Source organism: Oratosquilla oratoria, chromosome 23 (assembly GCF_046742065.1).
Source record: "Oratosquilla oratoria isolate Oo_2021 chromosome 23, ASM4674206v1, whole genome shotgun sequence".
In the NCBI taxonomy this organism is placed as follows: Eukaryota; Metazoa; Arthropoda; class Malacostraca; order Stomatopoda; family Squillidae; genus Oratosquilla; species Oratosquilla oratoria.
Window position 1 is genome coordinate 17,783,960 of NC_134799.1, and position 23,576 is coordinate 17,807,535.

At 37.3% G+C, this 23,576-nt stretch overlaps 1 protein-coding gene across 9 annotated transcripts in view; it reads left to right on the forward strand.

Moving 5' to 3' along the window:
- LOC143038001 (uncharacterized) overlaps nucleotides 1–23,576 on the forward strand; it is a 158,601-nt gene that overhangs the window by 117,445 nt on the left and 17,580 nt on the right. For 5 of the 9 annotated variants that reach the window (XM_076206804.1, XM_076206809.1, XM_076206805.1 and 2 more), the window contains 2 exons: nucleotides 13,459–13,541; nucleotides 19,225–19,431. In XM_076206804.1, the coding sequence (XP_076062919.1) occupies nucleotides 13,459–13,541; nucleotides 19,225–19,431 (290 nt within the window). Of the gene's footprint in view, nucleotides 1–13,458; nucleotides 13,542–13,950; nucleotides 14,059–19,224; nucleotides 19,435–23,576 lie in introns of those variants that run through there. The other 4 variants (XR_012967543.1, XR_012967542.1, XM_076206808.1 and 1 more) reach the window with 4 other exon arrangements.

Here is a 23,576-nt window from a genome sequence, read left to right on the forward strand (position 1 = left end):
CTAGAATGTTATGCATACAATTTAATTCTTTCTAAATAACATTAAATCTTGTTTCTTGATGATCTCTAGAGCCTAGGCTATCTCCCACTTTTATGTTTCTTGTTAGGTATTGATTATTAGTTAAAAGTAAGTCCAGAGTATTCTCTCCCCTTGTAGGATCAGTAATCATTTGTTTTATGAAATTATCCTGCACTACATCAAGAAATTCTGCACTTCTTGATCTAAAATTTCCCTGCCAATGTTTCTATAATTAAAACCTCCCATGATCACAACATTTTTGTAATGGGATGCCCTGCGAATTTCATGAATTAGGGGATCAGTTTGCTCAATACTGAGGTTAGGAGGTCTATATAAGACACCTATAATAGGTTTCTTATCCTAGCCTATAAACTCCACCCAAATAGATTCCGTACTATCCTCTTCCTTTATTGAATTGTTGATAATGTGATTTAATGTAATTTTAATGAAAAGTGCTACTCCTCCCAATTTCAGGAAGGAAATGTCTATCAGCCATATTGATCCAGGATTCAGTAATAGCTATAATATCAAATCTATGCATGCTTTACTTCACAGCAAATAAATTTTATTTATTATGCTTCTGCTGTTTGTATAGTAAACTTTTATTTTATCCTCCCTTCACCTGGTTAGGTGATTCTTTTCATAGTCTCTCTCTGAGCTGTTTCTATTGCCTAAATTGTATTCCAATACTCCCCCTGTGACTCCCATGTAATCTACTCAAAAAAATCTGCACAGATGCCTACTTCACAATCAAGGGATTCAGTAAAGAGCCAAAATCCTTAGGGTAACAAGTGCATCCTGTCCCTTTTTTATAGATATATATACTGTAAAAGCAACCCCAGTTGTCAACAAATGCCCATCCATTAGCCTTTCAATGTTTAACCACCCTGCAATTTATTACAATAGCCCTGGAATGTCACATGCCTCCAAATCTATGCCTTGGAAGGATTCCACATACAACAGGAACCCCTCCCTTTTTCCTAATCTTATCTAGCGCATCCCGGAACCACATAAACAATTCCTCACTCTCTAACTTATATCATTCCCCCCCAGTACTCAAGCAAACTATGGGTTTCACACCTTCCCCCACTATACACTCTTTTATCCTGTCTCTAACATCACCTATCCCCACCCCGGGGAAACACACCTGGGTCCTATGCTTCCTCTCTTTGTTGCAGAAGGTCCTATCTAAATACCTCACCTGGCTATCCCTACAACAAAATCTTAGCTGTGGGCAGGAATCATTTGTCCTACTTTTCTTCTCTTGTATTTTCTTTGTTTCTTCTTCTTGTAGATTTATGAGAGCTTGAAAAGAGTTTCTGCATTCAAGTGAACCTGGTGAGGGTTTCTTACCATCTCTCCATTTTTTGTTTGTCACTGTTTTCTACCCAGGTTACAAACATGGTTTGTCATCCATGTTTTGGGCCTTTGAGTGAAGAACTCTATTCTCCTCTATAAGGCCCACAACAGTCCTCTCTAAGGCTACAATTCTACTACATAGAGATTGTACCTCTTCAGCACTGATCACTGAAACACTAACATTCACCATCTCACTGTTTGAAGCAGCTCTCCCAGTTTGACCTGACCTGATTGGTGCTTCCTGGAGTGAAAGGGGTGTTGAGCAAGAGGGAAATGTTTGTTGAGAAAGGAAGGGAGAAGACCAAAGATAAGGGTGAGTGGAGAATGGCTGTGTATGGATGATACTGTGATGCCTGAAAGGGAGTGGGTAAGGGATAGGGGCAGGGTTAAGGAGTGTTTATGTGTGAATGATGTTTTGACGTAACCAGAAGGAATTTCTCCCTGTCTTCAATGTTTTTGCATGAGGGGATGGAGAGTGGGGCTACTGATTAGGTGAAGTGGCCATGCTGAGGATATGCTGTGTCTTGCTGCATTGCTTCTGACCTAGGGCGATGGATGAGATGCAGGGATGACCAGTCATGTGGGAGTGGAATTATGCCTTTTGACTTTGGCTACCTCCTTTGTGAGGGGGAAAAAGCCTTTGGTATATGTATGTATACATTTTTATTACTATTAGTATCTGTTATTATCATTATTATTATCATCATTATCATCATCATGAGATGGTTTGGACACATGGAAAGAATGAGTGAAGAAAAAAAAAAAAAAAAAGAGGTGTGGCAGAGGAGGATGGAGTGAATTTGAAGGGATGACTGAGGATGAGATGGGGTATTTATCTAATTGTATTTACCTAATTATAGTATACAGAAAAGGAGCAATGCTCATTGGATCCTGTCTCCTATTCTCCTAATCTTTTATCATACCTAACCTCAAATTCATGTACAGTTCCAACTTAATCTGAATCCTTGATTTCCAGTAACCATATTGTATTTACCTAGTTGTACAACCACTCCTCGTTTAACGACAACAATTGGGACCAGCGTTGCCGTCGTTAACCGAATTGGTCGTTAAGCGAAAGTGTATACATATACGTACATGTACTGTATGTACAATGTCCAGCAATACATGTATCTTTATTTTCATGTATTTTCCCTCTTTTATACAGTACATTAAAGCTTTATTTACTGTTTTGATAGTACAGAAAGCCCTCAAATAACGCAGTGGTTAGGTTCCTGAAATTACCGTGTATGACCAAATCCACGTATGCTGACATTCCATATTAAATACCGGGGTATTTTTTTAGTTTCGACCATGGGCGCAATATAGCAATAGAAAATTAATTATTAATTTTGTAAATTAAAATGTATCAACGTAATATGCAATTTTGTGGGCTGAAATGAAAATAAAAAATACCTTGCTACAAGCAAATATGCTAATGAACAAAGTTGGTAGCATAGGATCGGGACGCCATCTTGTCGTCTGTCAATTGACGGCCTCGGTACTTCCGATAGTACCTCGCCAGGTACATTTTCTTGAAGGAATGTTATGGAGCGGAGATACAGTACATGCATTCCTCCAAGCTGCAAGAACTTTGTATACCCTGCAATCTGAGAGAGTGGTTGAAAAGCCCGCCAATGTCTCCCACGACGACGACAACGAGGATGAGCCGGATGACATTTAATTTCCAAGTAATGATTTATTAAACATAGGTTAGGTTAGTTTAGGTTAGACGAATTTATCATCCTTTCATTTCTTCGACTTCGGCATCTATCATAACAAACATGGCATACCGTTCGTCCGACACGACCTCATTATTTACGAAATCTGTTTTAGCACTTTTTTTTTTATTTCCGCTCTCAAAATTGCATATTACGTTGATCCATTATAACTTACAAAATTAATAATTAATTTTCTATTGCTATATTGCGCCCTTGGTCGAAACTAAAAATTTACTAATACTGGTATATACTGTAACCCAGGTAGTTTTTGCAGCTTGCAGGATGGTAATGTAGACCTAAGATTCAGAACACTGTACCTTACAGCTAATGTCCACTGTACAAGTTCATTTATAACATCATACAAATTTGCCTCAGCCAACTTATCGTACACAACGTCGTAACTTCGGGAGATTTACATTAAACGAATATTGGTCTGTCATAAAGCCCGTTGTTACTCCGCGTTGTCGTTAACCGAGTAGGTCGTTAAACGAGGAGTGGTTGTACCTAGTTGTATTTTACGGGAAGGGGAGCTATGCTCGTGGTGTCCCGTCTTCATATCTCATTTTATCTAAACTATTTTTAAATTCATGTATTGTTTTTGCACACACCACTTTCTCATCTAACTTGTTCCAACTGTCTATTACTCTTTGAGGAAAACTGTTCTTTTTCAGATCTCTTGTATAGCTGTCTTTCTTGATTTTCTTTCCGTGTCCTCTTGTATTTCTATCATCCCATTTTATTAGATTCTCTCTCTCAATAATTTCTATGCTTTTCATGATTCTGTAAATAGCTATCAAATCTCCTCTCTCTCTTCTTTGCTCTAGTGTCTGTAGCTCAAGTTTTGCTAGTCTCTCTTCATATGATAGTTCTGAGAGTGTTGGTGCCAATTTTGTAATTGCTCTTTGTATTTTTTCAAGTTTTGTTATACATTTTTTGTACTTGGTGACCACATCATTGCTGCATACTCCAATCTTGGTCTTATCAGAGTGATTAGTATTTTCTTCACCATTTCTTCATCCAGGTATGTAAATGCCACTTTGATTGTTCTTATTAAATTATAAGTTTCTCCAAAAATCTTATTTATATGTTTCTCAGGTGACATATCATTCATAACAATGACTCCCAAATCCTTCTCATTTTCAATTTTTTTTTTATTCCATCTCCCAATTTATATGATCCTATTATTCTGTTTTTGCTTTTTCCAAATTCCATTATACTACACTTTTTAGTGTTGAACTCCATCTCCCACTTCCTACTCCATTCCCATACTTTACAGTATTTATATCACTCTGTAGTGACTCACAATCTTCTTCCGTGTTCACTTTTTTAATAGTTTTGCATCATCTGCAAAGAAGCTCATATAACTTTCAATTTCTTCATCCATATCATTAATATATATAGCAAACATTATTGGGGCCAGAACTGTTCCTTGTGGAACACCACTTGTTACTTTATCCCAATTTGAGTTTTTGTCTCTTATCACTACTCTCATTTTTCTTTCTTGCAAAAAGTCTTCCATCCATTTAATCAGTTTGCCCTGTATTCCTCCTTCAGTTTCTAATTTCTTAATCAACTTCTTATGTGGTACTTTGTCAAAAGCTTTTTTTAGGTCTAGAAATGCACAATCAGCCCATCCATCTCTTTCTTGTATTGTATCTATTAGCCTTGAATAGAAATGTATTAGATTGGTGACACATGATCGTCCTTGTCTGAATCCAAATTGTCTTGGATTTAGCACATTGTTTTTTTTTCTAAATATTTTACCCATCTACTTTTGACAATTCTTTCACAAATTTTTGCTATTGTACTTGTTAGAGAGACTGGTCTATAGTTGGTAGGGTCTTCTTTATTTCCCCCTTTATATATAGATACTATATTTTCTTTTTTCCAATCTTTTGGAACTTTTCCTTCTTTCAAGGAACTGTTTATTATGCTATGTATTTTGTCTGCCAGTTCATTCCTGCATTCTTTCAAAATCCAGTTTGCTATTTCATCTGGTCCATGCGATTTTCTGACATCAAGATTACTCAAGTGTTTTATTATTTCATTCTTTCTTACTATTTCTTTCATAGGGGGGACTTTCTCTTCCCATTCAATCTCTCCAGGTTGTATGTTCTCCCTTGTAAACACTGATTTAAAATGCTTGTTCATAATTTCCGCCATTTCTATTTCCTCTATGTATTCAACTCCTCCTTGTCTTAATTTCTCCAAATCTTGTTTGGTTTTCAGTTTGTTTACAAATCTGTAGGATAGTTTTGGCTGATCTTTACATTTTTCGATGACATCTTTTTCATAATTTCTCTTTTCCTCTCTGCACGTTTGTACATATTCATTTCTATAACAAGTATATATTTTCCATTTTTCAGGTCTTTTGTATTTCTTCCATTTGGTCCAAGCTTTATCTCTTTTGTCTTTTAATTCCCTACAACTTTTGTTGTAGCAGCACTTTACATATTCTTCTTGTTTTTGTCTTGGGACATACTTTTCCACTCCTTTTTTTTTTTTTTTTTTTTTAAATAAATTTTTGTCAAAATATTCCATTTCTCTTCCACTGTTGTTTCTTCTTTGTATATTGTTTCCCAGTTTTCTTTTTGAAAGAATTCTTTTATTTTATCAAAATTTGCTTTTTTCATACATCATTCTTCCTTTTCTATATTGTTCATTTCTTTTCATGTATTTTTCCTCATTTAGTTCCAGTTCAATCAATATGTGGTCATTTTTACTTATTGGTGTCTTATATTCAATCTTTTCCACTATTTTAGGTTCAGATGTGATAATTAGGTCTAGTCTCGATGGTTCTTCTTCATTTCTATACCTAGTGTTCTCCTGTATCCATTGTGTCATTGTATGGTCAATAATCATCTCAAGTAGAACATTTCCCCATGAGCTGTCTCCACCCTTTACTGTCATCTCTTCCCAGCAGACTTCATTGCAATTAAAGTCACCCATCATAACTATTCTTCCTCCATCTTCCATTATCTTATTTAATGTTATCCTTGTGTCCTCTAACATACTTTTATGTTAACTCTCTTTCCATGAGGCTGTTTTTGGAGGCACATAATTTATCACAATCTTTCTGCTCTTCTTATCTCTGTCTTCCACTTCGATCATAATCATCTCTACTGTATTCTTTCCATATGTGACACACCTCACGTTTATATCCTTCTTAGTCAGGAACATAACTCCACCCCCTTGTTTTGTCTCTCTGTTTCTAATCCAATAATTATGTGCATCATGTCCTACACTGTTGGGTGGTAGTGGATCTTTTAATTTCGTTTCTACAATTCCCATTATGTCTGGTTCTTTTTCCTTCAGATAATCATTCAGCTCATTCAATCCTGTTATTAAGCCATCTATATTTGTGTAAGACACTTTTAGTTTTCTGGCACTTCCATTTTATTCTCTGTTTCCCTTTTGTTTTTCTCTAGTATGTCGTATTTCCTTACTTTCATATTCACTACTCTCCAATAGAATTTCTCTTTTTCTGACTCTGTTCTTTTCTCGTTTTTTTCCTTAGCTTCATGTCTTTTCTTTTTTTCTTCCTCTCTTTCCTCTTTATTCATTTCTCTTTTTATCCATACCATTTTATTTTGTTCACTTGCTGCTAGTTTCCCTGTATTTGCTAAGATATTCTCTGCCATCCTTTGTGACCTGAATTTAATCTTAATTGGTCTGGTCTTAACTGTACTATACTTTCCGAGTCTAAACATCTCTTCAATTTGTTTCATGATTTCAGGTTCATCTTCCTGAACTAATTCTAGTAAACTGCTTACTTTTTCTTTTTCCTCATTGATTCTTGTGGTTCTATTTAGGTTATATTTCTCTTCCATTCCTAATATAATTATACATTTCTTTTTATCTGCTAAGTCTCTTACTATATTCTCCTGTCTCATCACTTTAATAACTGAGTCTTCAGTTTGTTCTTTCATTTGCTGTTTAATTATGTCAGTAAATGCAACTCTACTGCTTCTTTTGCTATGGCCTCTTTATTGTCTTTATTATTCCTCTTTAATTCCTCATTTTCCTCTTTTACTTCTTTTAACTGTCTTTTTAATTCTTCTATTTCATTAGTTAAGTTTTTGTTCACCTTCTCTAGTTCTTCCAATTTTTCAACTCTCTGCGCAATCTTTGCTATGTTACCGAACCTATTCTCCCACTGTTCGGTCATTTTTTGAATTTTTTCCTCTAGTCTTGCTAATCGGGGGAGGTTGGTATCCCCCCCTCATTAAATCCCTGGAAATTATTATCTTCACCTTCCATTGTGCTGCTCTTGTCTGTATTCCTAATCTTTACATTTTTGTTAATCCCTTCTTCAAAATCCTAAGTCCTTTGTTTGCTTACAAGACGCCTGGCCTCCTGGACCAAGTCCTCCCCTTCCTCATTTCCTTCCATTTCCCTCAGTAATCCCTCTCCTACTTTTTTATCACCTTCCCACTACACCACGAGCTTTCCCCTTCCCTATAAATACAATAAGGTACATCCTTGACGTTGAGATCTGCGTAGATTTAGCTTTTTCTTCGGAACTCTAATTCTCGCCGTCCATCCGACGAAAGTGTGTGTGTATTTACCTAGTTGTATTTACCTAGTTGTATTTTACGGGAAGGGGAGCTATGCTCGTGGTGTCCCGTCTTCATATCTCATTTTATCTAAACTATTATTCATGTATTGTTTTTGCACACTCTACTTTCTCATCTAACTTGTTCCAACTGTCTATTACTCTGTGAGGAGAACTGTTCTTTTTCAGATCTCTTGTATAGCTGTCTTTCTTGATTTTCTTTCCATGTCCTCTTGTATTTCTATCATCCCATTTTATTAGATCCTCTCTATCAATAATTTCTATGCCTTTCATGATTCTGTAAATAGCTATCAAATCTCCTCTCTCTCTTCTTTGCTCTAGTGTCTGTAGTTCAAGTTTTGCTAGTCTCTCTTCATATGATAGTTTTGAGAGTGTTGGCGCCAATTTTGTAATTGCTCTTTGTATTCTTTCAATTTTTTTTATACATTTTTTTGTACTTGGTGACCACATTGTTGCTGCATATTCCAATCTTGGTCTTATCAGAGTGATTAGTATTTTCTTCACCATTTCTTCATCGAGGTATGTAAATGCCACTTTGATTGTTCTTATTAAATTATAAGTTTCACCAAAAATCTTATTTATATGTTTCTTAGGTGACATATTATTCATAACAGTGACTCCCAGGTCCTTCTCATTTTCAACTTTTTTTTATTCCATCTTCTCCCAATTTATATGATCCTGTTATTCTGTTTTTGCTTTTTCCAAATTCCACTATACTACACTTTTTAGTATTGAACTCAATCTCCTACTCCATTCCCAGACTTTATTTAAATCACTCTGTAGTGATTCACAATCTTCTTCCGTGTTCACTTTTTTTTTTAATAGTTTTGCATCATCTGCAAAGAAGCTCATATAACTTTCAATTTCTTCATCCATATCATTAATATATATAGCAAACATTATTGGGGGCCAAAACTGTTCCTTGTGGAACACCACTTATTACTTCATCCCAATTTGAGTGTTTGTCTCTTATCACTACTCTCATTTTCTTTCTTGCAAAAAGTCTTCCATCCATTTAAGCAGTTTGCCCTGTATTCCTCCTTCTGTTTCTAATTTCTTAATCAACTTCTTTGGTACTTTGTCAAAAGCTTTTTTTAGGTCTAGAAATGCACAATCAGCCCATCCATCTCTTTCTTGTATTATATCTATTAGCCTTGAATAGAAACATATTAAATTGGTGACGCATGATTGTCCTTGTCTGAATCCAAACTGTCTTGGATTTAGCACATTGTATTTTTCTAAATATTTTACCCATCTACTTTTGACAATTCTTTCACAAATTTTTGCTATTGTACTTGTTAGAGAGACTGGTCTATAGTTGGTAGGGTCTTCTTTATTTCACCCTTTATATATAGGTACTATATTTGCTTTTGTGTGTGTGTGTGCCTAGTTCTATTTACCTAATTGTATCTTACAGTGCCCCATCTCTGTATCTCAGTGTTTGAATTGTTCTCAAATTCATGTATGGTTTTTGCACACACTATCATTTTGTCCAGTTTGTTCCATACATCCACCACTCTGTGGGGAAAGGTGTTCTTTTTCAAGTTTGTTCTATAACTGTCCTTTTTGAACTTCCTTCCATGTCCCCTTGTATTTCTCATATTCCAATTTAATAAGTCTTCTCTATCAAGGGCTTCCATATCTCTCATGATTCTATAGATGGTCAACAAGTCTCCTCTTTCTCTTCTTTGTTCCAGGGTCAGTAACTCTAATTTTGACAATCTCTCTTCATATGACAGTTTTGAAAGTGTTGGGGCCATCTTTGTAGTTGCTCTTTGGATTCTTTCAAATTTCCTTATATTCTTTTTGGTACTGGGTGACCATAGTGTCGCTGTATACTCCAGCCTTGATCTTATCAGTGTGAGTAGTATTTTCTTCACTATTTCTTTATCCAAGTAAGTTAATGCCAATTTTATTGATCTCAGCAAGTTGTAGGTTTCTCTGACAATTTTGTTTATCTGTTTATCAGGGGACATGTCCTTTGTGATGATTACTCCCAGTTCTTTTTCAAATCCCACTTTACTTCCTTTTCACCAATTTTACATTGTCCTGATATCCTTTTTTTACTTTTTCCAAATTACATTAATGTTGAAGTCCACTTCCCACTTCAGACTCCATTCCCAAAATTTGTTCAGATCTCCCTGCAGTGACTCACATTATTTCAGTGCTCACTATTCTCAACAACTTTGTGTCATTAGCAAAGAAGCTCATGTAACTGACCACACCCTCATCCATGTTATTGACATAAATAGCAAACATTATTTGAGCCAGTATTGATCCCTGTGGAACTCCACTAATCACCTCTTCCCAAGTAGAACTCTCATCTCTGAGTACTACTTTCATTTCATTTTTTTTCCATGCAAGAAATCCTCCATTCATTCCAGTAGTTTACCTTGTAGGCTATCCTTCCTATGGTTTTCAGTTTTCCTAATAGTTTTCTATGTGGCACTTTATCAAAAACTTTTTGTAGATCTAGGAAAGCACAATCATTCCATCTGTCCCTTTCCTATATTATATCTAATAGTCTTGAGTAAAAACAGATGAGATTTGTGGCACATGATCTCCCTTGTCTGAATCCAAGCTGTCTCAGGTTTATTATATTGTTCTCTTCCAGATGTTTTGTCCATCTATTTTTGATAACTTTTTAACAAATTTTGGCTATGGTACTTGTAAGGGAAACTGGTCTGTAATTTTTTGGGTCTTCCTTGTTTCCTCCTATATGTATTGGTACGACATTGTCCAGGGGGGGACAGGGATCTTAAAGCGGCCCAGGTATTTTTCACTCAGAGCAGCCCCGTGAGAGGGGGTGAGTGGCGAGCTATGCGAGTCAAGCAATATCAGGGGTATTTTGAGGCCTCTGCAGGGACATAATTGACTTAGATAATATGTATGATAATTAAACTGTTGCAAAATAGATAAAGCTTTTTCCCAAGCAGAGCTGGCCCTTGTACTGGCCCACTTGGGCACAAAAGAACTGGCCCACCAGGCATTGTGCAAATGCCCTAATGGTCAGTCCACCCCTAATGTTGACCTTTTTCCAGTCTTCTGGTATTTTTCCTTCCTTAAGTGAACATCTTATTATATATTTTGCCTACCAATTCTTCTTTACACTCCTTTAGTATCCAGTATGCAATTCCATCTAGGCCATACAAATTCCTGACATTAAGACTTGTTATTTGGTCCATTATTTCAGCTCATGTTGCTATTATTTCTCCCATAGGAAGGGATCTCACTTTTCGCCCTTCATCCCAGTGCCATACATTTTCTCTAGTGATAACTGACTTGAAATGTTTACTCATGACCTCAGCCATTTCTATATCTTCTGTGTATTCCATGTTTCCTTGGCATAGTTGATCTATTTCTTGCTTATTTTTCAATTTGCCATTTACATATCTATATAATAGTTTTGGTTGATCCTTACATTTTTCTGTTATGTCTTTTTCATAATTTCTTTTTTCTTTCCTGTGTATTTTTACATATTCATTCCTTTCATTGATATATATTTGTCACTTTCTATAATTTTTCTCTTTTTTCCATCTTTTTCAAGCTTTATCTGTTTTTTTTTTTGTTTTTTTTTGTTTTTTGCCTCGCTGCACCTTCTGTTAAACCAGCACGTGATGTCTTCCTTTTCTTGTTTTTGTCTTGGTATATATTTATCTGCCCCTTCATTATATATTTTCATCGGAATCTTCCATTTTTCTTCCACTCGTGTCTCTTCATTGTCGAATTTTTCCCAACTCACTTCTTGAAAAAATTTCTTAAGTTTCACTAAGACCGTTTTACTATATACCACTCTTTTTTGTATTTCTCATTTCTCTTCATATATATTTCCTCCTTTAGTTCAGCTCAAATAATATGTGGTCACTCTTCCCAATTTGTGTCTTGTATTGAATCTTATCCATAATTTTAGGTTCTGACATAAAGAATAAATCAAGTCCTGGTGGTTCTTCATTATTTCTATATCTGGTGTTTTCCTTTACCCATTGTGTCATTGTATATTCCATAGTCATGTGAAGTAATTCATTTCCCCATAATTCCTCTCCACCTTTCACTGTGATCATCTCCAGACAGATTTCTTTGCAGTTAAAATCTCTCATAGATACCACATTTTCTCCATCTTTCAGCACCTTATTTAAGGAAATCCTTGTATCATCTAACATTTTAGAGTAATCTCTCTCTTCAAGAACCCATTTTTGGGGGCACATAAATCACTCTAAAAACCATGCAGTGCCATCACACAGATACCACATAACCCACAAAGAACTGAAAAATAACATTAATATTTTGGAAACATTCCTGAACCTAAAAAGGTTACAAGTAATTGAGGCCAACATTTGAGATCTTAATCCAAGCTTGAATGTACAAACACTCGATTTATTGGTGCTACCCAGCATGAGGATATAGGTTGGGCCACAAGCCTAGATAATAGTAGTTTAATATTATTGATAAGCATTTTCCAACTTTCTGGTGAACTCCCCCATTACTGTTTAACTAATGGTTAGATACTACCCATTAATGACATTATTATTCTTATTAATGTTGTTGAACATGTTGCAAACATATGAACTCAGAAAAAGTCCTATGAGGGAAGTGAAAAGTTTTACAAAAATGGTAGGTTTAAGAATGGAGAGTGAATCATTTGAGGTTAATATGGAGCTGTGTTAGGTTTGTGTGATATTGCCATAGTTGTTCAATGTACATATATATAGAGAGAACAGTAAAAGAGGTAAATGGAAATACTAGGCAGAGTTTTGGAGTTTGGATAAGAAGGGAAGGATATAAGTAGTGAACCAGATGTTATTTGTGGATGAAACTGTATTTGTTGCTGATTTTGAGGTGAGGTTGAAGCACTTGGTGACTGAGTTGGGCAGGGTGTGTGAAATAAGGAAGTTTCAAATTGATGTGGGTAAAAATTAAGTTATGAGATACACAAAGAGTGATAGTGGCAGATTGATTATGATTGTGAATGAGAGGTTTAAGGAAGTGGAGAGTTTTGATTATCTAGAGTCACATGGAATAGTCTGGAGGGAATGAACACAGTATGGAGCAGAGACTTTGAATTTGAATGAGACAGAGGAAGAGTTAAAATATGTTTGAGATGAAGTGTTTAGTGACTGTGTTGGGGGTTATGTGGATGGATAGAGTTAGAAATAAGGAGATGAGGCAAAGAATATGGGTTGAAAGAAAGCTAGCAGATAGTGATCAAAGATTGTAGGGATGGTTTGGGAATGTGAAAAGAATGAGTGAAGAAAGACTAGCAAAAAGAATGTGGAAAGCAGAAGTGGATGGAATTATATTGAGGGGAATGTCAGTTGAATAGGAAAGGGAGAGGGCAAGATATAAGTATAAATAGTGTTGTGAATGGATGAGGAAAGGATATGACCTGAACAGGTATCTTCTTGTCTACTATGTATTTTCTCAAATGGATGAGAGGGGTAGGCATTACCATGTAATGAATCACTGAAGATAAACCAACTTTGGCTCTCAGGCACTATTGTGGAGGTGCTGTGTCTTGCTGTATTACTTCTGACCTGAACAAGGAGAGGGAAGATGGATGACCCTTCATACACAAAGAGCTAAAATGGGAGGAAAAGCAAATGGGTTTTTGGATGGGTGTGGAATGAATGAACACTAAGTGTATGCTTTGATTTGGCCACCCCACCTTATAAGAGATAAAATGCCCTTTGGTATATGTATTTTTGTCATATATTATTATGTAATAGTATATATATATTGAATATTCTCAATACTGCAAAGAAATGTTTGACATTGGCCGTTTATTTGCAGGGAAGTCGAATACAACTTCCGAAATAGTGAGCGGAATATTTTTTTTGTTCCTCTGGGGGCTACTGATTGCAGGTGTCTATTATGTGAGTATATATAGTACCCCAATTTCACACCACAAACCATGTCCCCACAGCTGATACACAGTTTTCAAATACAGAATATTTCCCTCCACACCTTTTCCCATTACTGCAAATATGTAACCTGAATGTCTCACATTTACTCTACCATTTGAAACTAAAGTTTTTATCATCAGCATTTTTGACCATTGATGATCCATTTAAAGCCACATAGATTAAGTTAAAATTTTATATATCACTACCTTATTTGGTTTTGTCAGAGATTTTCTTGTTGACAGTCAGCTATTTTTCTATCAATATACTAATTATATACCAGTAGTCTTCTTCCTCCTTATAAGGGAGGTAGCCAGCTAAAGTATGCACCAACCCCCACCCATCCCATTCTCATCTGTCATCCAATTCCCTTTTATCTTAGCTTCTTGCAGGTAAAGGGTCATCTCTGTCTCTTGCCCACTGCCCAAGTTAGAAGCAATGCAGCAAGACAAAGCATACCCACAGCAGGACCTGCTGCTTCATTTACAAGGTGACCTTCCCTCATCCCCTCATGCAAAAATAGATAAGACTAGGAGAAATCCCTATAGGCCACATCAATTACTATTTCATTCACAACTTCTCTCCATTCACACCTCTCTCTTACCCTATCCATTTCCTGTTCAACAGACATTCCCCTTTTATTCAAAGCTCCTTTCACCGTATCCATCCATCATCATCTTGGTCTACCCCTCAGGTTCATTCTATCCACTTCTGCCTTCCATACTCTTTTTGCTAGTCTTTCCTCACTCATTCTTTCCACGTGTCCAAACCATTCCAGTATTCTTTCATCTACCCTATATGCCAGCTTTGTTTCCACCCCAGCTCTCTTCCTCACTTCCTCATTTCTTATTCCATCCATCCTTGTAACCCCCACCATACTTCTGAAACACTTCATCTCAAACACATTTGGACCTTGATCTGTCCAAGACTGGAATATGTCAGTAGTATGGTCCCCACACAGAATGAAGGATATAAGCAAGATCGAGAGAATACAAAGGGCAATAACCAAACTGGTCCCCAGCCTGGCAAGTAAATAAAGCATTGGGTCTGCTAACTTTAAAAGATTGAAGAGAAAGAAGTGATATGATTACAGTTTTCAGGTCACTAAAATGGATAGATGGTACTGACAGAAGAGATCTACTGATTAAGATGGAAAGACTCTAAGAGGTCATACATACATACATACATATACCAAGGCTTTTTCCCCCTTACTAGGGAGGTAGCCAAAAAGGAAAAGGCATAAAATCATTCCCACCCATTCCATCCCTGAAAACACTCCACACCCCTCCACCCTCCCTCCCGTCTTAGCACCTCCTAGATGACGGGTCATCCCTGCACCTTGTCCACTGCCCTGGGTCAGAAGCAGTGTCGCAAGACACAGCACATCCACAGCAAGGCCGCTTCATTAAAATGGCGACCCCCCCTCTCCGTCCCCCCATGCATAAAAGGAAAAGACGGGGAGAAATCCCTTCGGGCTGCGTCAAATTTTGCCCACACATACTACCTCACCCCCCATCCCCCGCCCATTCCACCTCATGCATCACAACATCATCCATATACAACCATTCTCCATTCACCCCTGTCTTCTGTCCTCTCCCATCCTTCCTCAACAGACATTCCGCTCTTCCCCAAAGCCCCCTTCACCCCATCCATCCACCTCATCCTAGGATGTCCCCTCATGCTCACTCCCTCCACATCTGCCTTTCATACCTCTTTTACTAGTCTTTCTTCACTCATTCTTTCCATGTGTCCAAACCATCCTAATACTCTTTCATCAACCCTATCTCCCAACTCCCTTTCCACCTCTGTTCTCCTCCTCACCTCCTCATTTCTCACTCTATCTAGCCTAGTAACCCCCATCATACCTCTCAGACACCTCATCTCAAACACATTCAAGCGCCTTCTCTCTTCCTCTCTTATGTTCCATGTTTCTGCTCCATACAGTGCTGTTGGCACAATCACTCCTTCATACAGTCTCCTCTTAGCATCCATTCCCAAATTTCTATTCCTCATTACACTCTTTAATCCACCAAGGCATTTACTCGCTTCTCTCAATCTACATTCTACCTCCACCTGTACTTCACCTTTTCCTGCCACATTTGCACCCAAGTATCTAAAACTATCCACTTCCTCCAGTCGCTCTCCCTTAACCCCTTCCATACGGTGCCGCACACGTAGGCGTCATGGACTTAGATCTCGGTGGCAGCAACCAATGCCAGCCGTACGACGTGTCGTAATAATACTCGCATCATAAAATATAGTCACCGCTTATATCGATCGTTCTCTCTTCACCCGTGAATTTTGATAACCATAGAAAATGCGATTACAAAAGAATTAGAAAGAATGTCATTATGGAGGGACAACTACAATAAATATAATCAAGACGCCGATATGGCAGCCTCGCGAATACACTCGCTCCCCATGACGCTTACGTGTGCGGCACCGTATGGAAGGGGTTAATGCTCACTTCTAGTCTACTGCCACTTTCACCCCTTGTACATCTCATCACCTTACTTTTACCCACATTTATCTTCAGCTTTCTTCTATCACACACTCTCCCAAACTCTGTCACCAACTTCCTCAATCCTTGGGGATCGGTGCCATCTGCGTAGAGCTGATGGCCAGGGGTAGTTGCTGCTGTTTGGCCCCCAACTCTTGGGGTTGGGGGGTGGTCCCACGACGTAGACGTCATTTTGCACAGACGAGCCATCTTACATCTCACCCTGACGACCGACGCACCATTCGACGTAAGAAAGACTTTCCCACAGACTCAGACTATACACCCTTCATAGACAGTCAGACAAAACTCATAATGCATAGTCTCAAGCACTCATCTGCCTGTGGCCCTGATAACATAAGCAACATCCACCTAAAACACATTGGACCACAAGGTATACACGCACTCACAAACATTGCAAACTACAGCTATTCACACAACACTATACCCGACATCTGGAAGCATGGTAAAATAATCACCATCCCAAAACCGAACAAAGACCCAACAATCCCATCATCGCACCGCCCAATCACACTTCTCTGCACCCCCTCTAAAGTCATTGAACGCCTAATACTTAAACTTGTCACACCATATATTCCCCTTGCTGACTCACAACACGGTTTTAGGCCACTACACTCCACAAACACTCTTCTGACAAACCTCACACAAAGAATTTTTGATGGCATCAATTCAGATAGGCCCCACCACAGAACACTTCTTATAACATTGGACATTAGTAAAGCTTTTGATGCTATCCCCCGCCACAACCTAACAAATAAAATATATAACACAGACATGCACAATAACACCAAAAGATGGCTGGCCAATTATCTGGCAGGCAGGAATGCTCATGTGTCATATAATGGCCAATCATCGCACATCAGAAACATTAAGAACGGAGTACCGCAGGGCTCAGTTCTATCCCCCACATTATTTAATCTATACATGCATGACTTACCCACGCCAGACACCTCAGAAATACAAATCTCTTCTTACGCAGACGACATAACAATCACATGCACACATCGTAACACAGACAAAGCTGCAGAAATAATCCAGCCTTACCTTGACACACTCAACACATGGTTCATCACAAACAGACTCAAAATAGCTCCAACCAAATCTACAGCAACACTTCTCACCAACTGGACAAAAGAACACAAATACATACCTCATCTCTACATCAACAACACTCTAATACCACACACAAACACACCGAAAATTCTTGGTGTAACATACGATACATCCATGTCTTTCAAACAACACCTCACAAACATAAAAAACAAATGCACACCTAGACTTAACGCACTTAAGTCAATCACTGGAACAACATTTGGACAAAACAAAGAAACTAATATAACAATATACAAACAATGTATACGCTCAGTGATGAATTATGCGAGTCCTGCATGGGCTCCTAATCTCAGTGAGACACACCACAACACCCTTCAAATCATACAAAACAAAGCCCTAAAAACAATTACAGGCTGCACAAATACATCACCTACAGACCATTTACACCATGAAACAAAAGTCCTCAAAGTCAAGGAACACCTCGACATGAGAGGCACACAAACACTTGCTGCAGCCACCACAAACACATCACACCCGTTACACTACATAGCAGAACACCCACACACACCAAGAAACATTAAAACTACACCCAAAGACCTTTATTACACAAAGATACTCTCTTCTCTTCCTCCACAACCACCAAATACCAGCCTCCGGAAACATATTCATAATCATATCACTCACCGCTCCATTAACACACTGAAAGACAACACACTGCTGCATGCCAGACCCCCTGATATCCACCCTTCTGAATCCTCTCTCCCACGTAAGGACAGAGTCCACTTGGCCAGACTGCGATGCGGTCACCACCCAGCACTTCTAAGCTACCAGAGGAGGCTGGACGACCGTGTTGTGAACAGCTGCCCAGGATGTAACACTTCACCCCATACCATACAACACATAATGGAAGACTGCATTATACACAATCATGCACGCAAACAACACAACATACACTCTATAAAGGATTTGTGGGAAAACCCAGTCTCGGCTGTGGCCTTCCTTGGGGAGACGGGACTGCTCGGACAGACAGTCTAGGGAACGACAACAACAACAACAACAACTTCCTCAATCCCTCTTCCGATCCTGCCAGAAGCGCAGTGTCGTCCGCAAACAACAGCTGGCTCACATCTCACTTTTCTCAATTTTCTTTAACCATCTCCAATCCCTGACCCACTACCCTTGCATTTACCTCTCGCACTACCCCATCCATGTATATATGAGTATATATGCATATATACTTGTATATGTATATACCATACTGTATATAAACATAGATGTACTGTATATAGACTTAACCTAAACACATATTCATTGTCATGAGGCACATCTAAGATGTCTCCCAGAATTACAAATTTAATCTCTCTCCCCTTCTCCATCTCTCTCTCTCTCTTTTACCACCTCCAGCTCCTAATAATGTAGTGGGTGGGTGGGTATCAGTGATTTTTCATATAATTGTTTGCCAGTTATTTTCATTTGCTGCTATTTGGGGAGGATTTTTGTTTCTGTTTTAGTGCACTCAGTATGAGGTGGGGGATGGGGGGGGAGTGGTTATGTTTGAATGCTACTTTAATGCGGCCTGAATGGATTTCCTTATCTTCTCTCTTTCTGTGTGAGGGGAGGCAGAGGGAGGCGATGCCGATTAAGTGAAATGGCCTTGCTGTGGATGTGCTGTGTCATACTGCATTTCTTCTGACCCAGGGCAGTGGGTGGGATACAGGGATGACTTGTCATCAACGAAGAGCTAAGATGAGAGGGAGGAAAGTGTGGTGGATGAGAGTGGAATGGGTGAAGTGGGTACTTACCCTTTGACTTGGCTACCTCCCTGTGTAAGGGAGAAAAACACTTCATATACAGACTCTAATTCTTAAGACTGTTTTGTTGTCTGTAGGTTTCACTTATATTTTGTGTCATACAAAGTAGGCTGTGAATACATAACTAAATGTGATTCTTTTAAGTTGTTTGCACTAATATAGATGTATTTACAACTAAACTTTGGTAACAGGGTGAATATGAGGTATGAAAAATATCATAATTCAATATTTTGTTGATTAGATTTCTTAATTATATTTTCTTCTACCCAAACAGAGACATGAGAAGATGTTTTTGCTATGGTTGGCAGTGGAAGCTGTGACACTGGGAATATATGCTATAGTAATTATTGTCATTCCAATTATTCTGCCTATAATAATCCCAAATCACCCTGGCTTGTGTGTGGGGATATTTACCGTCTTTGCAGTGGGATTTGCAATTTCCATATACATCTATTTAGTTGTATATTCCTATTATCGAGAGGTACGTATCAGAACAAATTTGAGTTCCATATTACAGTACTGTTGTACCTGACTTACACCCAGTCAGTGAGACCAATGACAGGAACCTGCATGCGGTGGTCCTGGAAGATGAATATTTGGCAGTGGAAGCTTTTACAATGGGGTTATATGCTATTGGAATTATTATCGTCTGTGTAAGTTGCCACTGGAGGCAACTGTGGTGTAATTGGTAAGCATGCCTACCTGGCAAGTGGGAGAACCTGGGTTCAATTCCTGGGTGGTGCCAGTTTTGCATTGATGCTCCCTATCTAAGATGACACCATGATTAGCATCCCATAAGTGGTGCACACTCCCAGACTGCCCCTTGGAGGGTAGGGCCCAGGGAAGAGAGATGTATGAGTGGTCACTGGAGGTGACCATGGTGTAATCAGTAAGCATGCCTACCTGGTAAATGGGAGGACCTGGGTTTGATTCCTGGGTGGTGCCAGTTTTGTAGTGATGCTCCCTATCCAACAATGGCTCAAAGATAATAGAATGGAAACATCACCCCAGAAATCAGTATCCTGAAAAAATAAAAACAATTATCTTGCCTATAATAATTCCAAATAATCTTGCCTTGTGTGTGGGGATGGTTACTGCCATTGCAATTGTTTTTGTAATTGCCATGCACACTTAATTAGTTGTATATGCCTGGTATCAAGAGGGTATCTGAAAAATTTGAGTTCCATATACTTCAGTATCAGACTTGAACCCTATTAATGGGACCAATGTACCTACATGTGTTGGTCCGACAAAATGAATAGTAAAGCTGTCTATTTTAAAAACTTGTTAATCCCTCAACTCCATCAGAAGTTGCAGTCCTAAGGGGCTGACTGGCAGTCTCCCCATCAATTTCAACTTTGTTTCTTCTATTTTTTTCATACATGGAGAACTGGTGACATACAAACATTTCCACACTAATACAATATAAACAACAGTACAAAGTTTCTTCCCAAAGGGATCTGTGGGAGACCCTGAGGGCCATTGCCAGCCACTGTAGGGCTGTAGGTTTTCCACAAAGTGGAACTTAAGACTTAATACCAGAACATTCTTATATGTACACAATCTAGTAGTTATAACCCAGCATAAAACCTTACAAAGTTGTTGCTAATAACACTCTAGACTACTTAGATAAATTAGAACAATGGCTCAAAGATAATAGAATGAAAGCATCACCCCAGAAATCAGTACCATGAAAAGAATAAAAACAGTAAAATTGAATGGCTAAGGACTTCCAATGAAAAAGAAACCTAAAATTGTGGGCCTTACTGGACCTTACTCTATTGACCTTCAGGCAACTTGTCAAAGATCTGATAGCAAAAAAAAAAAAAATACTAGCTTTGAACGGAAAGTAAGTAATTACTGTCTTTAGGCACTTCATAAGAAACACTTAGGCTACACTTCCACAGCATGGTTTACAACAGTCCTCAAAATAAACATAAGTACTAAGCAAACTTTACAAAACAAAGCATTGGGAGTAATAATAGGTTGCACCAAAATCAACATAGGACATCCATAAAAAGAAAAAAAAGTTCTTCCCAAAGAGGACCATATAAACATAATATACAAGAGCACTCAGTTCCATAGGCTGGAATGGATCTCTAGAATGAGCTCTGCAGCAGAGCACTTTTTCGATAAGTTTGAAGGAAACACCTAGTTTTGTATTCGTATTTTGGGATAGGGAGCATTGTTTATTGACTGACCGAAATTATAAAATAGAGTAATTTCACATTAGTGGTCAATACACAAAATGGAGAATGATGAAGAAGAAAGACAAAAATATATTGAACCAATGAAGAGAAGGAATGTAAGTATAGTTGAATCCCCATTAGGTGTCATCCCAAAAAAAGAGTTGAAACATGGAAATGCCAAAATTGAATCAGAGGTTTGAAAATAATGTTTTCTCAGGGTTTATAAAAGTGGAATACTAGGTAGATGTTTAAAATTGGAAAGAGAATCAAGGTATAAAAATATCCTAAGAAATCAGGAGGTTACAGAATTAATGAATGAAATAAATTTGAAATCTGAGTACAGAGCAATATATAGAGGTGAACAAACTGAAAAAATAGAATGCTGAAACCAACAGAGAGCTTAATGATCTAAAAAAGGAATTAAGTATAGTCAAAAATGAAAATGAAAGAATAAAAATTAAGATACAAACAAAAATGAGGTTTTGAAAAAAGAATAAAAAGAACAGATACAGGGAGTGACTGAGAAAGTTGGAGAAACAATAAAATAGACAGATCTCCAAGAAATAAAAAATCAGTGGAAAGTAGAACAAGAAAACCAGAAAGTAACTTTTAAAGAAATGATTCAGCAACAAGTGAAAGAGAATGCAAAGAAAACAGTAATTAAAGTAATCAAAGAGAAAGAGAATTGGGTTAGAAATACAGTGGGTAAAATAAAAGTGCATAGTACGTGATGGTATTAAAAACATAATGTAGCTTGACACCTAAGAGAAAAAGAGGAGAAAGAAATTGCAAAAGAAATTCTGAAAGTTACAAGAAATAGAAGTGCATAGAATGGGACTATAATAATTAGAAAAAAAAGAAAAAGAAAAAAAAATAGACCATTAAGAATTAAACTAAGGTCTCAAATGATAGCAGAAGTACTATAAAAAACAGCATAGTTGGTAAAAAGTGAAAATTACAAAAATGTATGGAAAAAAAAAGTGATGAAAAGTGAGGGAAAAGACACTAAGAAATAAAAGAAAAAACAACAACGAGAGAAGAACAGAGACCAAATAGAATGAGTGTTTTTTGGAGAGTACTTGACCTGAGGCTGAGAAAATGGTATATATTATGTAAAAAAAAAATAGAAAGACAATAAACAAAAAAGAAGAAAAAAATATAAATAACATATATACCAACATAGTATGATTGCAGGACTAAACAAATTAAACAACCATCTGGCAGGAGAGGAACTGGATATAATAGGAATTGTGGAGACAAAATCTAAAGGTCCACTACCACCAAATACTGTGGGACAAGGTTTATACAACCATTGGATAAAAAATAGAAAGAAACATGGTGGAGGGGTCATGTTTTTGACTAAGAAAGGCTTAAATGTGACAAGGATAACAGAAAGAAAAAATAATGTAGAATTGATTATGATGAAAGTTAAAAACAGCGACATGAAAAGTAGAAAATTTGTAGTGATACATGTGTCCCCAAAAACATAATCTTGGACAGAGTGATCATTCCAAAATGTTGGAAGACACAAAGCATGCATTAGATGAATTACTGAAAGAAGGAAACATAGTAATTATGGGTGACAATGAAAAGTGGCGAGGACCTTTGGGGAAATATAGTTCTGGATATGACCATCGAATACACAATGACTCAATGGGTAAAGGAAAATACCAGATGTAAAAACAATGAACAACCATCGAGATTAGACCTGATATATACGTCAGAGCCTGAAATTGTTGATAGAATTGAATACAAGACTCCAATTGGGAAGAATGACCACATACTACGTTCAAACTAAAAAAGAGTGACCACATACTAACATTCAAACTAAAAGAAGAAATTGATTTGGGATGAAATGAGAAATGCGGAAAAGGAAGACAAATATACAACAAAATGGATTTTCATAAACTCAGAATATTCTTTCAAAAAGCAAATTGGGAAAACTTCTTTAATGAAGAAACAAAGATGGAAGAGAAAAGGAAATGATTAAAAGAAATTTATAAAGAGGGAATAGATAAATATGTACCAAAGCAGAAACGGGAAAAGGTGTACATTAAGTGCTAATACAACAAAAAATGTAGTAAGGCAACAGATAGAAGAGACAAAGCTCAGAAAAGATAAAAAAAAAAAAAAAAATGGGTAAGTGGCAAATATATATCAAACTAAGAAATGAATATATAAAAATACACAGGAAGAAAAAACAAACTACAAAAAAGACATAATAGAGTAATGTAAGGACCAACCTAAACTATTCTACATGTATGTAAATAGTAAATTAGAAAATAAAAAATAAATAATGAAACTGCATCATGGGAATGAGGAATATATAGAAGATGTAGAAATGGCTGAAAATGCACAAAATTGGGATGAAGGACAGAAAGATCCCCCCCCAATGAAAGAAATAATTGTGAAATAAAAATAAAGAACCAAATAATAA